The following is an 18,531-nucleotide window of genomic DNA, read 5'->3' as shown; positions in this document are numbered from 1 at the left end:
CACAACAAATAATAACTTTAATTATTATTGGACTTTATTGGGTTGGTCACTTTATTGGGTTGGGTCTTGGGTAATCCCACCAATCAAACATCGATGTGCCTTTCAATTTGGGAAACCAAACAATGCTTCAAAAACATGCAAGTCTTTGAATAAGTTTAGAGGGAGTGACCAGGGACAACGAGGGAACAACTGACTGACTGATCACATTCATGTGGTCTCACTCACTCCTTACCTCTTTCGTGGACTTTTCAAATGGTGTGGTGAGGCTTCTTTGGGTTCAAGTGGAGGCCTCTCTCTATCTATTTTGAACCAATCTATACTTACACGATACAAATACAGTCATTACAATATACAGTCACGACAGTTACAATTAGAGATACATATCTTATTATTACCCACCACCATAAACAAACAAACAAACATACATTCATACCTAATATTATATTTATATATATAAAATACCAATTATTACCCCAACAAATAGAATAGAGTACCAATCAAATATATACTACTGTAGATAACATATCATAACCACAACAACTTATTATTATTACTATTACAACAACAGAGTTATAATCACACTTTCATTCATTCATTCAAGTGTTGTTATCAAATTCAACCCAAACCGAACCACTTGTAAATTCAAACTATTGAGCGTTGACACGCGGAGACCACTCCACACCACACCACTCAACAACACCACACAACGAGTATTACATCAACAACTACATACTCTATTATCGACCATACATACATTTATTCATATTCATATACATACATACATTCATACATATTCATACAGTGAGTGAGCGACCGACACGACACTACACTACACATTATTGATCAGATAGAAATAGTGTGATTGAAAGCAGCAGACCAATAGCCGCGGACAAGATACATATAGACAATCAGACCTCGAGGGAAACTGATCGAGATCATACCTAATATGCTGAATTGAAGCATTTGCATTTGCCAACTCTATCATTGTCATTACCATCATCATCATTATCATCTTCATCATCAACTAGAAGGTCCAATCAACCAATCATTCATTCATTCATTCGTTCATTCAACTTGAAGAAAAGAATAAGAGAAGAACAGAGAACCTTACAAGACCATTCATTCAACACTCACTGTAACAACAACATCAACGCGGCACCTTAAAGGACTTAAGACCTCACCGCTAACTGTATACATTACTTCAACATTCATTCAACAACAAGTACAACAAGTATAACAAGTACAAAAAGTACAAAAAGTACAAGTAACAACAAACAAACAATGACGATCTCCAAAGTTGTATTGGGTATCTGTGCAATGGAGGAGAAGATAGAGTAAGTAATATGATGATGAATGATCGTTTGACGAATAGAACACTCACCAATCACTTAAACAGGTCTGCTCCAATGCGTGTATTCATCAAGAAGTTGATGAGGTTTGAAGACTTGAATGTGATCCTGTTTGACAGGAACACTATATTCTCCAGCCCCATCGAGGAGTGGCCAGTGTGCAACGCCTTCCTATGCTTCTACTCGACGGGCTTCCCTTTGGAGAAGGCCATCAAGTACTCTGAGCTGCGAAAGCCATTCGAAATCAACAATCTCAAGGCTCAACGATTGCTCAAGAATAGGAAGTCATTCAATCAGATCCTCGAGCAAAACTCCATTCCAGCGCCAAGAAAGATATACATTGAGCGCGGGGACACTGCCACACCAACCAGATATATTGAACATGAAGATTATGTTGAGGCCGACGGCGTTAGGATTTATAAGCCATTCGTCGAGAAGCCTTTCGATGCCGAAGATCACAACATCAATATTTATTATCCAATGTCACAAGGAGGTGGATGCAGGCGACTATTCCGCAAGGTTGAAAACAATTCCAGCTCCTTCCATCCAGATGGTAAGTCGACTCACTTGATTGTTATTGATTGATCGAACATTCACTGACAAAGCATGCTCCACGCAACAACAGTTAACAATATTAGAACAGATGGATCATATATTTATGAAGAGTTTGTAAAATTAGATGATGCCAAGGATGTAAAGGTATACTCGATGCCAATCAACTCCTATGCCGAGCTACGAAAGTCGCCATCAGTTGACGGTACAGTAGAGCGAAACAGCTCAGGAAAAGAGAGACGAATAGAGACAAAGTTGACAGGTATGTCCATCTATCCATCCACATTCAATCACTCCATCACTCATTCACTAACTAAATAATTTCTTAGACTACGAATCAAGGATTGCCAGTATTGTAAACAGAGAGTTTAAACAATTCATTTGTGGATTCGATATATTGAGGACGAATGGAGTTTCGTATGTATGCGATGTGAATGGTTGGTCGATGGTTAAGGGCCGCCATCAAGATGCATTTTACGAGGAGGCCTCCTTGTGTCTGCGAGATATGCTACTTCCAGACAGAGGAGTCTGGGATCAGGTGACCGCAAGCGACACCACCTACTTCTCAATCAAGCAACAACAACCATCTTTTCATCAATTGAGCTTCAATCACGAAATCACCAATTGATTGATTGGCCGACCAAGTCAACGCCGTTGGTTTATTCACAACACTCTCCATCCTGGACTGTCCACCCAATAATCGAACATATGTTAAACATCGACAAGTATATTATTACTTTATAATAAACAATAGTTCTGCTTGGCCTAAAAGCCAGCTACCTTATCAAAACCATCACTTCCTTGGTGGTTGGGAATGGACATTGGAAGTGGGCGTCCAATGCACTTGCCAGGGCAACTCCTTGAAGACGATAGGCTCTGTATGATCCATGATACTTGTCTGGATATCTGGACTCCAATCCAAGGTAAAGACAGACAGCATCACCATTGGACGTTTGATAATGCATTGATGTAGAGTACCATTTCAAAGTGGACACTAATTCCAAGTTGGGATTAAGTATCACTCTGGCAGGTTGAGGTAACATCACTGCACGTTTATCCAACATCACACTTGATAGGTTAGGCTCAGTGTCGGACCAACATCTACTAAAGATCTGTGGCGTCCACATCTGTCTAAATATCTTCAAACAGATATCTGGGTATGAAGAGAAGTCCAGGACATCTCCTAGTTTGGTAGCACTTTGGTCAACCACCTTTGATTGATTGTTCCAAGGTGGCATCACCAAAAGGTAGGATAGATCACCATTGACAGCGGCATACTGGCATGCTTCATTGATGATTGATGGGTCCAATTGAAGTTGATCATGTTGGTTTGTGAGTCTGGATGATAGTTGAATCATCTTTAATCTCTCTGATATTGCCAAGTTTGAAGTGTTCCATACTACAAAGCCACCAGTGATGTCTGGTACAACTTGTCCATAGTTTATAGGTTGTTTGTTCCTATAAAATATCTTGTCGAGCACAATCTCAGGTTGACTCTTTGGTTGAGACAATATAGTTGAATGCCATTCTGATGTAGATGAGTCTCTCTCTATGACGGCATATCTTTGGAACGTTGCTCCAAGGTTGAACAATGCCATTGTCTGTGCTCCAATCCATTGATCTTTATCCATTGGCAATGGCTGAAAATTAAACACTTGGTCTGGATTGGCAATTGATTGGGGTTTGGTAGAGCCTAAAAGGATTCCCTTGAGCTTGACCGGATCGAAAGATAGCCACTGTTGCCAAGCATGGAGTCTGAGTGCATCCTTTGAGTTGTTTGGAATTTGTACTGGGACCCAACCACGACAACCCATCTTCTCGGTCACGCTCCAGATCTTTGACCATTGGCAACTACAAATTGTTCCAATGATATTAGTGTCATCTTTGATCAAGGAGGTTGAGTAGAGTGGCTCCAGAGTGGACCAGATAAGACCATTGCCCTTCTTGATTACCCAATGTTGATCTGGAGAGCACAGTTCACAATTTCCTTCCAATGCCTTGGTCTCAAAGAATACATCGGCTACCTTGGAGGCACGAAGTCTGATAAACTCATACCATTTCCTCTTGTGAACAATACCAACTTGTTTCATCACATCTGATGGTCTCTTGACACTTTCGTCGCATCCAAGTGATACGTGACAGGACCAATGAAGTACTCGCATATCTCCAAAGTTTCCAAAGAACATTGAAGTGCCAAGACCAATCCAAATGAGTCCTCCATGTAGATAAAAGGCCCAAATACTTGGCACCAAAGATAGTACCCATATCCAACCCATAAATGGTTTCCACCACCACAACTGAGGCTTGATTGTCATTTGATTGAACTTGTGACCCAGGGCGAATCCTTTGAGTCCTTTCCAAAGTCCATATCTAAATCCAGCGGCAATCTTTCTCCAATGTACCAGGCCAACAATAATGCTGTTTACAAATACTGTGACGGTTAGACCAATCAGAGCACTTTGGGATATGGAATTTGTTTTGAAGGCCAATGTTAGAAATAATGCCAAGTTAACAAGTATTAACAAGTCTGCCATTCCTTGTAGCTCTGGCCATTTCCTGGTGCTGATTAAATCAGCCTCCACGTCAACATCATCCTCTGGTTGCCCAGGTGTAGTTAAATTAATGTCCATGGACATAGTTATTTATATTAATTAGTTTAAATATTATATAAATATATATAATTATTATTTGTAGTTTAATTGATTTACAATGGAAGGATCAGTCTATTGATCACTTGGACACGATTACTCAAATGATGGATCGGTGTGTGGTATGTCTTGGGAATCAAGGAATGCCAAGTCATCCCAAAGTTCGGATTTTTGATCTCTTTGTAACCCCAAACAAATATATCCAGGTGAAGTTGCTTTGTCCAGGATAGAGTCGTCTATTGGGTTATTCTTTATTGGCAACCTTGGAGAAGTCAAAGGTCAGTTGGATCTGTGGCTTCTGTGGCAGCTTGATGGACATGGCAGCAGGCTGCTCAACACTCTTTCGAATTGATTGTTCCAAAGCTTGTTTCTGATCAACTGGCAATACTGCCACTACCTCCTTGAACTGGGGCTGAGTCGATGCAAAGCTCAACAATGATTGTAGTGCAGATGCATGTGTAGCCAATGAAGTATTGTTTGGATTCAAATATAATATCATTGTTTGGACAACTAATAATAGAACTTTGGACTCTGTTGTTTGTTTGATTGTTTGATAGAGTGAGGCGAGTTAGTGAGTGGAGGCGAGGATGATGGCGAGACAGCAGACAGACTACTTACTGGCATCATTATCAATTGTGAGTGAGAGTGACAGAGTGAAGAGTTTGAACAACTCGTTGACAATGTCCATGTCCTCGGACTTGAGTGCGACAGGTGATGGGGCCGGGAGACAGGAGTGAAGGTCGACAAAGAGTTCACCAACTAGCTTGGAGGCGAAGCTGTGCATTGGGCTGTCAATGGCCTGACCAGCACCAGAATGTAGGATGTTTCTGAGCACTTGCAGAGTACATAGCCTATCCTTATTGTTGTTGGTCTTGTTCTGAATCGTAGTCTTGAAGAACTCCACAATCACATGTGCCACACCATCACCAATCTCATGATGATTGACGATCAATGTCGACAACATCAAGAGTAGTCCTTGTTTGTTTGTCTGCTCCTGCTTGTTCATAGACTCGATCGTTGTGATGATTGATGCATTGAGTAGATCGCTGTGATTGGCGGTCGCGGTGGTTGCGGGAGGGGATACCCCACCGTCTATAGTTGGCAACTTGTTCTTGAGAATGGTGGCGACGAGTTGAATGGCCGACGACATGAGTGTGGTGTTTGATGATTGAGTGGTGGACAGGCCCTGGATAGCGGCCCAAATGAAGAGCGGCGCGTAGCGTACGCACTGCTCGGCGCTCATCGTCTTGATGATAAAAGTACAACATTGGTAGAAGCGTACATAGTACTCCTCGTTCTCCAGCTTTAGCGGCTCGAACAACACCTTGAGCAGCAGTGTGAACAGCTCGTCCTCCATGGTGATGCTGTCGCCAAAGCACACAAACAGGTTGTTGACAATGTCCACCACGAGCAGCTGATGCTTGTTGCTTCCATATGCGCTCACTCTTGCCAGCACCTGGCTGAGCTCCTTCACGCGCTCCAGTGGGAACTCGTCGACTGTGATTGAGCTTGGCTGGAAGACCAGCGCGATGGTCTCGAGAGTCAGCGCCATTTGTCCCGGGTTGAGATTCTTGTCGGTGGGCTCGCTGAGGAACTTGTCTTGGGGCAGCAGTGAGAGGCCCAGTATGATGTTGAGGTCGGCGATCGATTGAGTCTCGCTTAGTATGGCATCGTCGCCATCTCTGCCCTCAAGCCAGTGTGGTGTGCCAATCAAAGATGCCAAAGCTCGCAACACAAATGGATATGCTTCCTTGAAGTAATCGATCGATTCAGTGTATGTAAGTGGCGAGAAGAACATTGGCTTGCACAGAGGGTATATAGCTGGTGGTTGAGACACCAACAGTGCATACTCTCGAAGGAAAACCACCCAATGTACTCTAAGATATGGGAGTATTCTATTGTGTTCAAAGGGAGTGAGTGAGTGGCGCGTGAGGATGAGAGTGCGTGAGTACATACGGTGTGATGACTGTTGAGAGGATTGTGTTCAATGATTCCTTCTTGCGACAGAGTAGATAGAGCTGAGCAAAGGTCTTAAGGATGGAGAGTTGTACAAGTGTAGTCGCCTTCTCATTGTAAATGGGGAAGTTGAGGTCTGATTGATTGAGTGATTGGGGAGTGAGTGAGCAAGGTCAGTATTGGGAATCATGTGATTGATGAGTCCCACAACATACTCCTAAGGTCCTTGACAGAGGCCGACAACTGGGCCGTGGTCTTCTTGAGTGCTGCACTGTCATAATGGAGTGATCCTTCGATGAAGTTGACAAAGACGGCACAACCGACTGAGAGGAGGTCGGGCGCAGCGTCAGGTGAGAAGGCTGGACGCAGAGCAGACATGATCTGTGCTTGGTAGAGCTCAAGCAGGAGATGTCCTTCATAGTCTGGATCGATTGATGATGAGAAGCCTTCGATGATGTCCTTGAGCAGGAGCACGCCAACAGGGCGCATTGAGTCGATCTGCGAGGTGGCCGCCTTGAATGCAATACCCACCAGCTCGTGAAGGTGCAGGATGAGATGGTCGTTGCGCGAGCTGTTCTGGCTGGCCTGCGCCAGCAGCATGTTGAAGTGCTCGGGCTTGTTGCGGACGACAGAGATCACACGACGGACGCACTCGATGGCAAACACTTTGGTGAACCAGCGATAGACGTAGTCGACCTTGGTCTCGAGGTCTTTGACGACGACCTTGACGTCCTCATCATCGTCCTTCTCCTCGTCGAAATCGTTTGAGCCGCTGGTAGGGCTTGCAGCCTGTGCCTGCTGGCGAGCAGTAGTTGGCGAGGGAGACTCCAACTGTATCGAGTCCTTGGTCATCTGCTTCGATGACAAGATGATATTCATACAAAGATATAGCCATGTCGATGGATTGGCGGCTGCGATCGTGTCAATGATTGTGTTGATCAGCAACTTGATCTCCTTCTGCAGATCATTGTCGCATTCAGTGTCAATCTAGAGGGAGGTAGTGGAGCATGTTAGTTTATGGGAAGGAATGATCCAGGAGGCCTATACATACCATCATGAACAAGTCCTCGACAATGTTCATTCCAATGTCAACGTTGGACTTGCGATTGAGTAGTTGGCGTAGACATGTGACAGAGGAGATGCGCAGCATTAGGTATGGACTCTTGAATTGTGAGATGATGAAGGGGATGATCGACTCGTTGACAGTGGCCGGCGCAAACATGATGAGCTTCTGTTGATAATAGATGGACTCGACTCGTATTGACATGTTCTCATTGTTCTGTATGATCGAGCATGTTGACGTGCACTTTTGCAACACGTCCTTGTTATTCTCGAGGCCGAGTTCAGGCCCCAGCGCAATGACTATCGAGTTGACCACGCGACCAAGCAGCTGGTAGGGAGGGCTCTCATTGAGCAGCAGTGTCTGGAGTAGCATCAGTGTGGGCGAGGCATAGGGTGTGAACGATGTGCCAGACGTCTGAATGGTGATGTACAGTGCGTGCAGCGCGTGCATGGATACCTCTGACGACAGCGAGTCTTGGGCCAGTCTGTGGAGGTTGGCAATGGTCGATGGAAGATACTTCTGCGACATCATGCCTCCGACCGAGCGCTGTATGCAACCGAGCACAAAGGCCGAGCCGGCGCGCACCGTGCTCGGTACCTCCTTGGGCAGCTTGCGAATGATTTCTGTTAGCGAGTTGATGATGGCGTTAGTGACGCCGTCGCCCTCGAGTCGACACAGGATGCCAAGAGACTCGGCGGACGCACGTCTGAGCAGCGGGTTGGTGTCGCCAAAGTACTTTTGCACGAAGCGCTGGATGTTGCCAGCCACCTCGCTCTTGCCAAACGTGAGGTTGGACGTGGACATGGTACGAAGGATGTAGAGTAGCGCAGTCATGGCATTGACCGTCATGATGGACTTTTGCACGGGGTTGCTGGACTCGCGGACGCAGTTGGCCAGATGGTCCAGCAGCTGGGTCCTGTGGCGGTCGGGCTGCGAGATGAACAGCGTCGAGAACAGCTCGATCGACGCATTGACGACGCGTATCTCGAGGTTCTGTGTCTTGTACGGGGAGAAGCAGTCCTGGATGTTTGAGTAGGCTATGAATGAGTTATCTTGTGTGGACAGAGGCATGAGGAATGCGCTGTCAAACTGGTACTGTGTCGAGGTGAAGTCGGGCGCCAGGATGTCCTGGTCGTCCTTGGAGAGCAGCGATGGGAGCAGTGTGTTGTGGCTGCCGTCCAGAATCAGTGTGGCCACGACGGTCATGAGAGTGGTGTGATGTTGCGCGTAGGCTGCCGCGGGGATGGCCTGGAATGTGCGGATCAAGTTGAGTTCGAGCAGTTTCATGATCTCATTGGTCGACGCTTGGAATGAGCTGGCGGGTAGCTCGCTCACAGTCTTGAGTGTGTTGCCCAGGAACGTGACGATCGAGTTGACCACCTTGGAGTTGATCAGCTTGGCGTTGTATGCCACCAGCGAGTGCAGGGGCAGCAACGCATCAGCACGCGTCTTGCTAAAGATGACAATGTCGCGCTCCAACGTTGGGTGCACCGTAGTGATGCTGAAGCACGTCTTCCAGCTGGCAAACAGCGATGGAAGGAGTGGCTCCACAAAGCTCTCGCCCATGTATCTGATCAGTGAGTTCATTATCAGCCAGCCGGCCTCGAGACGCGTCAGAGTGATGGCCGGATTCAAGAGGTCTGGGTTGGCCAGCAGGGACTGGGCCGTGCGCGCGATCTGCTGCAGCAGCGCGGTGGGCACGCCCAGGTCAGACTGGCGCAGCGTGGCAATCAGCGATGTGATGCCCAGTGCATTGCCCTTGACCGAGTTCATGATCTTCTTGAGTGGCTCTGGCTGGATATTGGGTCGATCAAACTCCTCCAAGATCGATGTCAGATTGAGCAAACATTGACTGAGGTACTTTGACGTGTACTTTGGTATGTTTGAAGCCAATGCGCGCAGGCATACCGCAGCGCACTGTCTAATCGATTGATTCCTATCATTCAACAATGTGAACAAATACGTCGACAGATCATCTGGCTGCGTGATACCTCCCTCACCAAGTTCGTTAATGAGTTGGCTGTTTGATTGATTGATTGATTGAGTGAGTGATTGAGTGAGTGGGATAGTTCCAGTTCCAGCGCCAGCCCCGCTATTACACATACCATAACTCTTGGAGACAGACTACCATGGTCAACTCATTGAATGTGTCGGGCTGTGAGAGGATGTTGGCAAAGAAGCGAACCATTGATTGTTGTCCACTCTCGCTGAGACGTTGTCCAAGTCCATTGCGTAGGATGTAGGATATGCATGCACGTGCCTGTGTCTGATCAGCTGATTGAGACAGATTGCGATTGGCTGCGCCCAGCAACTTTAGCAGATGAGACAATGTCGCGTCAATCTCCTTCTCGATATTAGCAATCTTAATGTTCTGGAAGAATGTCGTATAAGCTAATGACACATTGATCTTGAGGTCCTTCTTGGTCGCTGAGACTATGATTGATTGAATGATTGAATGAGTGAGTGAGTGATTGATTGATCGGCATGGAGAGGACGACGCGCAACTTACTGAATTGATTGCCGAGGTAGTTCTGACAGGTCTCAAGCATCCACTTGGAAGCAAGGAGGGTCGCTGCGACGGCCACTGGTGGCTTGGCACCGGGCATGATGTTGGGGACAACACTCTCTTTGTAAAAGAGTGCGGCAAGCAGCTTGCCCAACATCTCAGCGGCCTTCTTATTGACGTTGATGTTCTCATCGTCCAACGCCTTGGTCGTGAACAGCAACATCTTCTGATCGTAGCCCTGTAGTTTGACATCAGAGTTGTTGTAATAACGTATGATTGGTAGACATGCTGCCAGACACTCGAGCTTGAACTCTGTATAACCTGTGATCGACGTTGTGTTATAGTTGCCCTTGATCAATCTGAATGCTTCCTGATGTATATGTGTGCCGGCCGTGCCAATGCTCTCGATCATCATGCCCATCGCACGAATAGCCTGAGCACGACACTCTCCCGCCTTGACCATTCTTGATATCAACTGAAAGCTCTCTGCCAAGTACACAAGTGCCAATGTCCTGCTACTCTTATATATGATGCCCAATGCCTCGATCAATGAGCTACATTATGTGTCAGTTAGTTCATATCAACGCGCTCATCATGATTGAATGACAAGACATACGACTTGATTTGTAATGATGTCTGCTTGGCAGTGACGGCAGTGAGGATGCTTTTGACGTTGGTGACGGAGGTCTTGGAGCCAGAGGGCAGGTCGAAGAGTCGACTGAGTGCGCCACCAATGATGACGGCCAATGATGAACCAGTGGTCTGTAGGAGACAGTTGCAAAGGATTGATATCCATTTGCCGGCTATGGTGTCAGCCTCCATCTTGTTCATACGTTCAAGCAGTGCATCCACACTACATAGTATATCAAACTTTAACAGTTGATTGTTGGACTTTGTGTCTGACACTGCCTTTGTCAACGCGACATAATAGTTCTCGAGTGCTCCTCCTGCGCTCATGACTGACTACTTGGTGTCGTTGCTGGAGTTGAAGTTGTTGGAGTTGAGGTTGTTTGAAGTTGAAGTTGAAGTTGAATGAGTGAAGTTATATTAGATGAGAGAATGAATGAATGAAAATGATCATGAATCGTTTTTTGAATGAATGAAGTGTGATCACAATGGGCATAGTCGGAGGAGGATGTTTATTTATTATTGATGAACATCACTGATGTGAATGGAGACTTATTATCATCGAGTGCTTTGGTCAATCATTCGGTAGGGACTCCGCCCTCCCCTCAACTACAACAAGTCTCACGATATGTCTTGGTTCAAGTTGAGGCGAGTAAATCAGAGAAGTGACGGTCTAAATGATGAAGTGCCAAATAGAGTTTCTTACATGTCAGACCCAAACATACCTTGTCCAAAGAATATATGTATATATATATATATATGTATTTGTTTGTTCGTTCATTTCGAGATGATCTGATAATTCATTAATTGAGATTGGTAATTGAAAAGTTGAACTACGTTAAGCAAATTATTAATAAATTAAATAACTTTATGCACTTTGAGTCAGGTCAAAGATACTTTGTTGGTGTGTGACTCTGGGGAAACACGTGAGACACAAAAGACAAAGCCCAAAACAACTCCAACAACACTTCTCACTCAACACTTACATTACATTAACCTTTACCAAATATATACTACTATATTTATCTCATCTCATCTCATTCATTTAACATTACACACATATTAATATTATTATTATTATTATTTAATTAATATTATAGACGAAGAAATAAGAAGAATGTCAACATCAACATCATTGGCAAGGGATGGTATTGCACCATTCATAAAGAGTTTGGTACAAATGTTGGATACATTGGAGAACAATCAACTTATTAGATGGGGACGTCTTGGTGAGAGTATCGTAATCACCAACTGTGCAGAGTTTGAAGTAAAGCTTCTACCAAAGTACTTCAAGACTGGTAAATTCTGTAGTTTCATCAGGTATGTATTTGATTGATTGATTGATTGAATGAACGAGGTGAAGATGAAGTGAACGAATGAATGAATGACTAATATTGTTATGTTTAGACAACTTAACATTTATGGATTCCATAAGGTTGATGATGAGAAGACTGCACAGACTGATGAACAAGAGTCGTCAGAGTCTCAGGCAAGGATATTTGAGTTTGCCAATGATAACTTTAGGAAGCATAAGCCAGAGTTGATGATTAATATCAAGAGGAGAAAGAGTGTTAGACGTGGACTGACCGTTAACAATAACAGCAACCCTAATCAGTACCGCACCACCTCGTTGACCATGTCCAACGAGGACGACGACGACGACTCGGGCTTCTCGTACCCCGGCGTGATCGCGTCGACCCCCGACCCCATGGGTGGCGGCCTGCCCAACGCCTCGACCTCACCAATCGACGTCAAGCTGAGCAATGGCGAGCAGTTTGACCCCAACAACCCGATGGTGCAGCAGCTGGTCTTCCAGTACACCAAGCAGCAGACCGACTACAACGACCTCAAGTACTCGCACAGCCAGCTGCAGGACTCGCACTCACAGTTGCAGTACGCCTTCCAGAACCTGCAGCAGTCGCACCAGAGTCTCATGGAGCGTGTGCTCAAGCTGACCAAGGCCATCCTCGGCGGCAGCAACCAGGGCACTCCCAACGGCCAGCCCACCACGCCCCAGCAACAGGCCTACCAGCAGGCGCAGGCCACTGCATCCCTCAATAAGACCATCTCTGATCTGCTTGGCGGCGGTGGTGGTCAGCAGTTGGGCGCAATGGCTCCTCCCCCTGCTCCACAACAGCAGCAGCAGCAGCAACAGTATCAGTTCCAGCCACCCCAATCCCCTTCGATGCATCAGCAGCCGCAACAACAATCACCTCAACAATCTCCACAACACCAGTTGGTCAACAACTATCAGCAACAGCAACAACAATCCCCACAACAACCACTTCAACATCAGATCCAGCAAATACTTCAGTCGGCTCAGCAACAGCAACAAAAGCCACCCCAGCAGCAGCCAATCCAACAACAGCAGCAGCCTGCACAACAGAAGCCAATGCAATATCAACAGCAACCCCAACAACAACAACCATTCCAAGGCAACAACAGCCTGGATAACAATAACTTGTTGTCGTTGATCCAGCAGTTGGTGTCCAAGCCAGACATGTCGGGTGCCAATGCAAGCCAGTCTCAAGTGGCCTTGTTGCAATCACTACTGCAGCAGCAACAACAGCAACAGCAGCAGCCACAAATGCAGCAACAGATGTCACTCAATCAACTCCAACAACAACAACAACAGCAGATGTCACTCAATCAACAGAACAATATGATCTCCAATCTGTTGTACACTCAGTTGAACAGTCAACAGCAGCCAATGCAACAACAGCAACAGCAACAACAGACCAACCACCTTGTGTCATCAACATCCAGTGACACATCAGATCATCAATCACCCCCTGTAATCGATACACAGAACAATACATCCGGTCAACATCTGCAGCAGCAGCAATACTTCCAACAGCCACTGCAGCAGCAGATGCAACAACAACAGCCACTTCAACAGCAGCAACAACAAACATTCAACACAGTCAAGGACGAGCCAATCGACCTGACAGACGGTGCCCCGGCCAAGGACCTCCAGAACTCGCTGCTTGATATCAACGACTTTTTGAACCAGCGCAACAAATCAATGGACAACACCGACCTGTCCATCTCATCGTTGCTGCCACCGTCAACCGAATACTTTACTGGCAACCAATCGACCGACGTGTCCAAGATCAACCCGATGGAGTTTGGCATGTTCTATTGATCATCTCCTCTCTCACTCTCTCTGCGCTCTCTTGTGTACATACATAATCCAAATGATCAATCAATCAATCAATCCATCAATCAATCAAACAAATAATACTTCCAATCCCGTCCATTGTCTAGACCATTATTAACGCAACTCCTCCATCCATTCCAATAAACTGCCCATAATAATCATATTGGCAACAACTGCGCAGTGTCTATTCGTGTTGTCTTGACATTGAACATCCAATGTCAGATTGATTGGATTGTATTGTTTATATATATACAAGATGGACGGTCCACTCTTTGCTCGAGCAAACAAGGGGTCGTCGTCCATCCATATTGGCCTGTCTATCTATCTATCTATTTATCCATCTAATCATTCATGGTATTCATCAATAGAATAGCCGTTTGAAGATGAGTGCCATCAGTAAGATGAACACGACTGCAATGTATCGATCAATGCGCGTCGTTGATGGTTTGATTCGGACTCTATCAGTCGTGATTGTCGTCGTCATGATCGGTTGTTTTGAGATGGACACAAGTTCGTTTGATACCTTCATAGGTACAAGTGTAGTGCCATTGACTATTGCTGTTGTAGTTGTTGTTGTTGGTGTCGTAGTAAGTGCCGTAGTTGTTGTAATTGTTGTTTCCAGTTGAGTTTGTTTGATGTTTATACAAGATGATGAAGGTGAGGATGATGATGAAGATGATGTATCGTTTAGTTTGGATGACAATGTTGTCATCTCTTCTGATGTATCTGGCGCCAAAGATGATGATGTATTGTTGTCGTCGCTTGAGGGAATGGGCTTGTCTGGAAGTGGTGGAAGTGAATGGGCGTTATGTGATCCACATTTGTTGCACTTCCAATCGAGGCTGCTGGTTGCCAGTGACTTCCTTAGTTCGGGTGGATAGTCCAGTGCACCAACAGAGCCCTTTCCATCAGTGCCCATAAATACAATCAATGCCACCAATGCAGTTCGTATACTCCAAGATGGCAACCAAGACTCTGGATGATGAGCAGATATAGATAAACATATCTTTACACCAACTTCGAATCTTCCATTTGGCTATGTAGTGCAAGTATCATATGATTGATTGAGTGATTAGTATGATGAACGAATGTTGGGGAGTTGAGTATCTCGCTTGCTTGTTTGCTTACTGTAAGGAATAGTATATTGGGAGGCTTTAGAGGATAGTCTGATGGCAGTATTATCTTGCCATGATATATTCCACCTTCAAAGTCAGTTCCATTTGCACCTCTCAATGTGAAATGCCATTCGAATAAGTTGTCCTACACATCATTTGTCACATAAGTTAGATGATGATTGAAAGATTGATTGAATGAACATACATCCAAAGGATAGGCTGTGTAGTCTGGAGATTGGGTCTCCTTCATCTCACGTATTTCTCTCATTATCCTCTTTACGGATGCACTTGATATAATACTACATCCAGCCATATTGTTGTTATTATTATATTGTGAAGTAGTAGTTGTGGAGGAGGAACTACTCAACATCCTATATTACTATTAAGTATTAAGTATTTTTATTTGTAAGTAATGTATAATGTGTATATATTAAACTATTGAATAACACAAGAGAGAGAGAGAGTGATAAAGGTTGTTAAACAGGATGAATCATTGAATGAATGAATCATCATTGTTATCATTATTAACTTGTTGTTGGGGCTTGCTACCTACCTAGGTAGGCACCTCACCACCTTCACAACCCTTGACCTCATTCATCAAGATGATGGATGTTGCCAACTAAAACACAGACACCATCTTTATTCTTGCTGTGCTGCATATGGATCGGGTTCAAAGTTAAATTGAATTGAAAGTGTGTGGAGGGGGCATTATTCAGTTGGGTGTGTTGAGGATTCACAAGAAAGCCAACACCAATAAAAGCAACACCCTTTCCAAGGAAGCGAAGAAGCCTTGAGCGTTTGCAAAGAGGGTTGCAACGAATGTGAAGATGGACAGACAGTTGTCTATCTGTTAAACATGGTCAAGTTTGTTAGAGAGATATCAGTTGGACATGTCCATCTGCATATCTATATCTGTATGTCTATACCAGTTGTCTCAACAATGGATTCCTTTTCCAAAGAATAGATAGTACAACATGATTGATTGAAACACTGAGATTGGTGTCTACCCTTCAAGGAATTGGAAAAAAAAGTGTGTTTGTTGTTGATGATGATGAGCTTGCTTCGACCATGGTGTTGTTGTGTTGGTTGCCATTCATTCAATACAAGTACATACACCCCATTTATCTCTTCTTTATCTCTTTCTATTTGATTTTTTTTCTTTATTTATTTACCTTATATATTTTATTAAAGCTCCCAATACCATCAAAGTCACAAACTGATAAGATCTTGAACAGATATTTATAACATTAAGTAGTATTATAATGTTGTTGATTGATTGCTTCAAATGATTGATATGGTCTTTACAACGGTCAGCTGTAGCAATAGTAACAAATTGAATGTAGTGTAGACAATGTAGCTAGCTAATACCACAGGACATAGCAGAGAGATACAATAGTCCGAGTCACTCACTCCTCTCGGTGACACACAACCAACCACATCCATTTGATTTTATTTTGTGTCGGTGAAGGAATTCATCAAGCACCACCCCCGCACTCATTCATCCGCTCATCCACCCACCACCACCAACACGACCTCCTCAATCAATTTGTGAACTGCATCCCTCGCAGTACGTGATGTTTGTTTGTTTGTTCGCTTCAGGTTTGTTTCAAAAGTAAAGTAGTTGATTTATATAACAATAACTATTGTCTGTTCTGTCTGTCCATAACTGTCATAATATTAGAGAGAAAGAGAGAGAGAAATAGTAGTAATAATAGTAGTAAAAGTCGAAGATACATTATAATCAATCAATCAATCAAGAGAGATACATATAACAATACTCACATATTTACATGGATGTGGTGATATTGAACAATATTGGAGATAAAGACCCAAAGGAGGTCAAGCAGTTGGTACTCGACCAACGGCGTGTTCAGAAACTATCAGATCTTAGAGAGTTTACAGAGTTGGAGATACTCTCACTAAATAACTGTAGTCTGCAGACGATAGAGACACTTCCCGTACTGCCAAAACTAAAGAAGGTATGTTTGATTGATTGATTGATTACACATGTATTCACTTACTAACTCACTGGCTCATAGTTGGAATTGAATGATAACCGAATATCTGGAGGATTGAATGTACTTGAACACTTTGCAAAGCTTGGATCATTGAGTCTGAGCGGAAATCAGATAAAGACTATTGAGGATTTGGCACCATTGGTATGTTCATGCCTAATGATGGCACTTGTCAAGTGGTGACACTATCTCTAACCTCGACAACTCATAGTGCAACCTACAATCACTACATTACCTTGACCTGTTTGGATGTCCCGTCACTCTTCTACCCGACTATTCAAAGAACCTATTCTCAATGATCAAGTCATTGATTGTACTCGATGGTTATGATAAGTATGTGATCGATCATTCAGTCAATGTCATCGACTTACTAACATCATTTCCCCAACACAACTCAAAAGACAAGGAAAGGAAATGGATGGAGATGATGACGACGATGACGACGATGGAGATGAAGAAGAAGACGAAGATGACAGTGAAGAAGAAGAGGACGAAGAAGAAGGCCAAGAAGATGGTGTAGAGGACGACCAGGAAGCTATAACAAAACAAATACTTGCAGATCAAGGAGTTGAGGAAGATGACGACGCAAGCAGCAATAGTAGTAGTAGTAGCGATGTGTCTGATGAGGAGGAAGAAGAGTTGGACGATGATGATGAGACAACGACGAATGGAATCGAGAATGGTGGTCACAAGCAGCCTCTTATGAGACAGCAACAACAACAACAAGTGGTCGAAGAAGATGATGATGTTAGCGACTCGGACGAATCCGAAGACGATGCCAGTGTGAGCGTCAGTAGCAGTAGTAGTGACATCAGTGACGACGACGAGGTCAATGAGCCGGAGGAGCAGAGCCACGGCAGCACATCTGGCCTGAGAATACCACAGAGCAATAGACAACCGGTTGCCCAAGACTATGATGACAGCCAAGATGAAGACGACGATAGTGACGACCAGAGTGAGGACATTGTGCCACCAAGCCGAGTGAATGGCATCAGTGTCCAACCAGACGATGTTGACGATGATGATGATGATGTTGTCGAAGAGGACGACGAAGAGTCCAGCGATGACCAGTATGAAGCACCAACGGCGTCTACATCTGGCAAGACCGTAAAGCAACAACAACCAAAACAACCGATTGATGAAGATGACCATGACTACGAGTCATCCTCCAGTGTGGAGGACGATGAGGAAGCCATTGCCGAGGATGAAGAGGTGGAGGAGGATCTTGAAATGGATAACTCGGAGGAGGACAAACTGGTGGAGCACTACCGCGCCCTGAGGAGTCAAGGTGTTCAGCCTGGCCAAGAAGACAACCATGAGATTGATGTTGATGACGAAGACGACGATGAGCCATCAGAAGAGGACGTCGATCATTCCTCCTCGGGAGAGGAGGTAGAGGACCTGGTCAGTCACAAGAGGAAGAGTAGGGATGACGAGCTGGACACAAGATCAAAGAAAAAAGTACTGTAGATATCAATGAATGAAAGAATGAATAGAACAACAACACTTCATGATTGTTAGTTGTGCCAAACACACTCCA

At 44.6% G+C, this 18,531-nt stretch overlaps 7 protein-coding genes across 7 annotated transcripts; 4 read left to right on the top strand and 3 right to left on the bottom strand.

The window, feature by feature from the left end:
• Positions 1–1,281: 1,281 nt before the first annotated feature.
• SAMD00019534_022290 (hypothetical protein) lies at positions 1,282–2,529 on the top strand (the record flags this gene model as incomplete). The annotated part of the gene is made up of 4 exons (XM_012901527.1): positions 1,282–1,334; positions 1,397–1,902; positions 1,975–2,163; positions 2,231–2,529. The coding sequence occupies 4 exons, from the start codon at positions 1,282–1,284 to the stop codon at positions 2,527–2,529; spliced, it is 1,047 nt and encodes a 348-aa protein (XP_012756981.1).
• Positions 2,530–2,677: 148 nt separating this feature from the next.
• On the bottom strand, positions 2,678–4,087 carry SAMD00019534_022280 (hypothetical protein; the record flags this gene model as incomplete). The annotated part of the gene is made up of 1 exon (XM_012901526.1): positions 2,678–4,087. The coding sequence occupies one exon, from the start codon at positions 4,085–4,087 to the stop codon at positions 2,678–2,680; it is 1,410 nt and encodes a 469-aa protein (XP_012756980.1).
• A 706-nt stretch (positions 4,088–4,793) lies between these two features.
• On the bottom strand, positions 4,794–11,031 carry SAMD00019534_022270 (hypothetical protein; the record flags this gene model as incomplete). The annotated part of the gene is made up of 8 exons (XM_012901525.1): positions 4,794–5,080; positions 5,168–6,444; positions 6,506–6,641; positions 6,721–7,492; positions 7,557–9,588; positions 9,674–10,001; positions 10,078–10,628; positions 10,691–11,031. 8 exons carry the CDS (start codon positions 11,029–11,031, stop codon positions 4,794–4,796), a joined length of 5,724 nt encoding a protein of 1,907 aa, XP_012756979.1.
• Positions 11,032–11,818: 787 nt separating this feature from the next.
• SAMD00019534_022260 (hypothetical protein) lies at positions 11,819–13,846 on the top strand (the record flags this gene model as incomplete). Its single annotated transcript, XM_012901524.1, has 2 exons — positions 11,819–12,021; positions 12,109–13,846. 2 exons carry the CDS (start codon positions 11,819–11,821, stop codon positions 13,844–13,846), a joined length of 1,941 nt encoding a protein of 646 aa, XP_012756978.1.
• Positions 13,847–14,225: 379 nt separating this feature from the next.
• On the bottom strand, positions 14,226–15,346 carry SAMD00019534_022250 (hypothetical protein; the record flags this gene model as incomplete). The annotated part of the gene is made up of 3 exons (XM_012901523.1): positions 14,226–14,897; positions 14,990–15,121; positions 15,182–15,346. Coding segments are annotated over 3 exons (969 nt in total), but the record flags the coding sequence as incomplete, so codon positions are not given.
• A 1,052-nt stretch (positions 15,347–16,398) lies between these two features.
• On the top strand, positions 16,399–16,548 carry SAMD00019534_022240 (hypothetical protein; the record flags this gene model as incomplete). Its single annotated transcript, XM_012901522.1, has 1 exon — positions 16,399–16,548. A coding segment is annotated over one exon (150 nt), but the record flags the coding sequence as incomplete, so codon positions are not given.
• Positions 16,549–16,766: 218 nt separating this feature from the next.
• SAMD00019534_022230 (hypothetical protein) lies at positions 16,767–18,461 on the top strand (the record flags this gene model as incomplete). Its single annotated transcript, XM_012901521.1, has 4 exons — positions 16,767–16,955; positions 17,016–17,135; positions 17,203–17,324; positions 17,393–18,461. The coding sequence occupies 4 exons, from the start codon at positions 16,767–16,769 to the stop codon at positions 18,459–18,461; spliced, it is 1,500 nt and encodes a 499-aa protein (XP_012756975.1).
• Positions 18,462–18,531: the final 70 nt, after the last annotated feature.

The sequence above is a fragment of the Acytostelium subglobosum genome, assembly GCF_000787575.1.
Source record: "Acytostelium subglobosum LB1 DNA, scaffold: scaffold4, whole genome shotgun sequence".
Lineage (NCBI taxonomy): Eukaryota > Evosea > Eumycetozoa > Acytosteliales > Acytosteliaceae > Acytostelium > Acytostelium subglobosum.
This window is presented reverse-complemented; position numbering and strand designations above follow the sequence as displayed.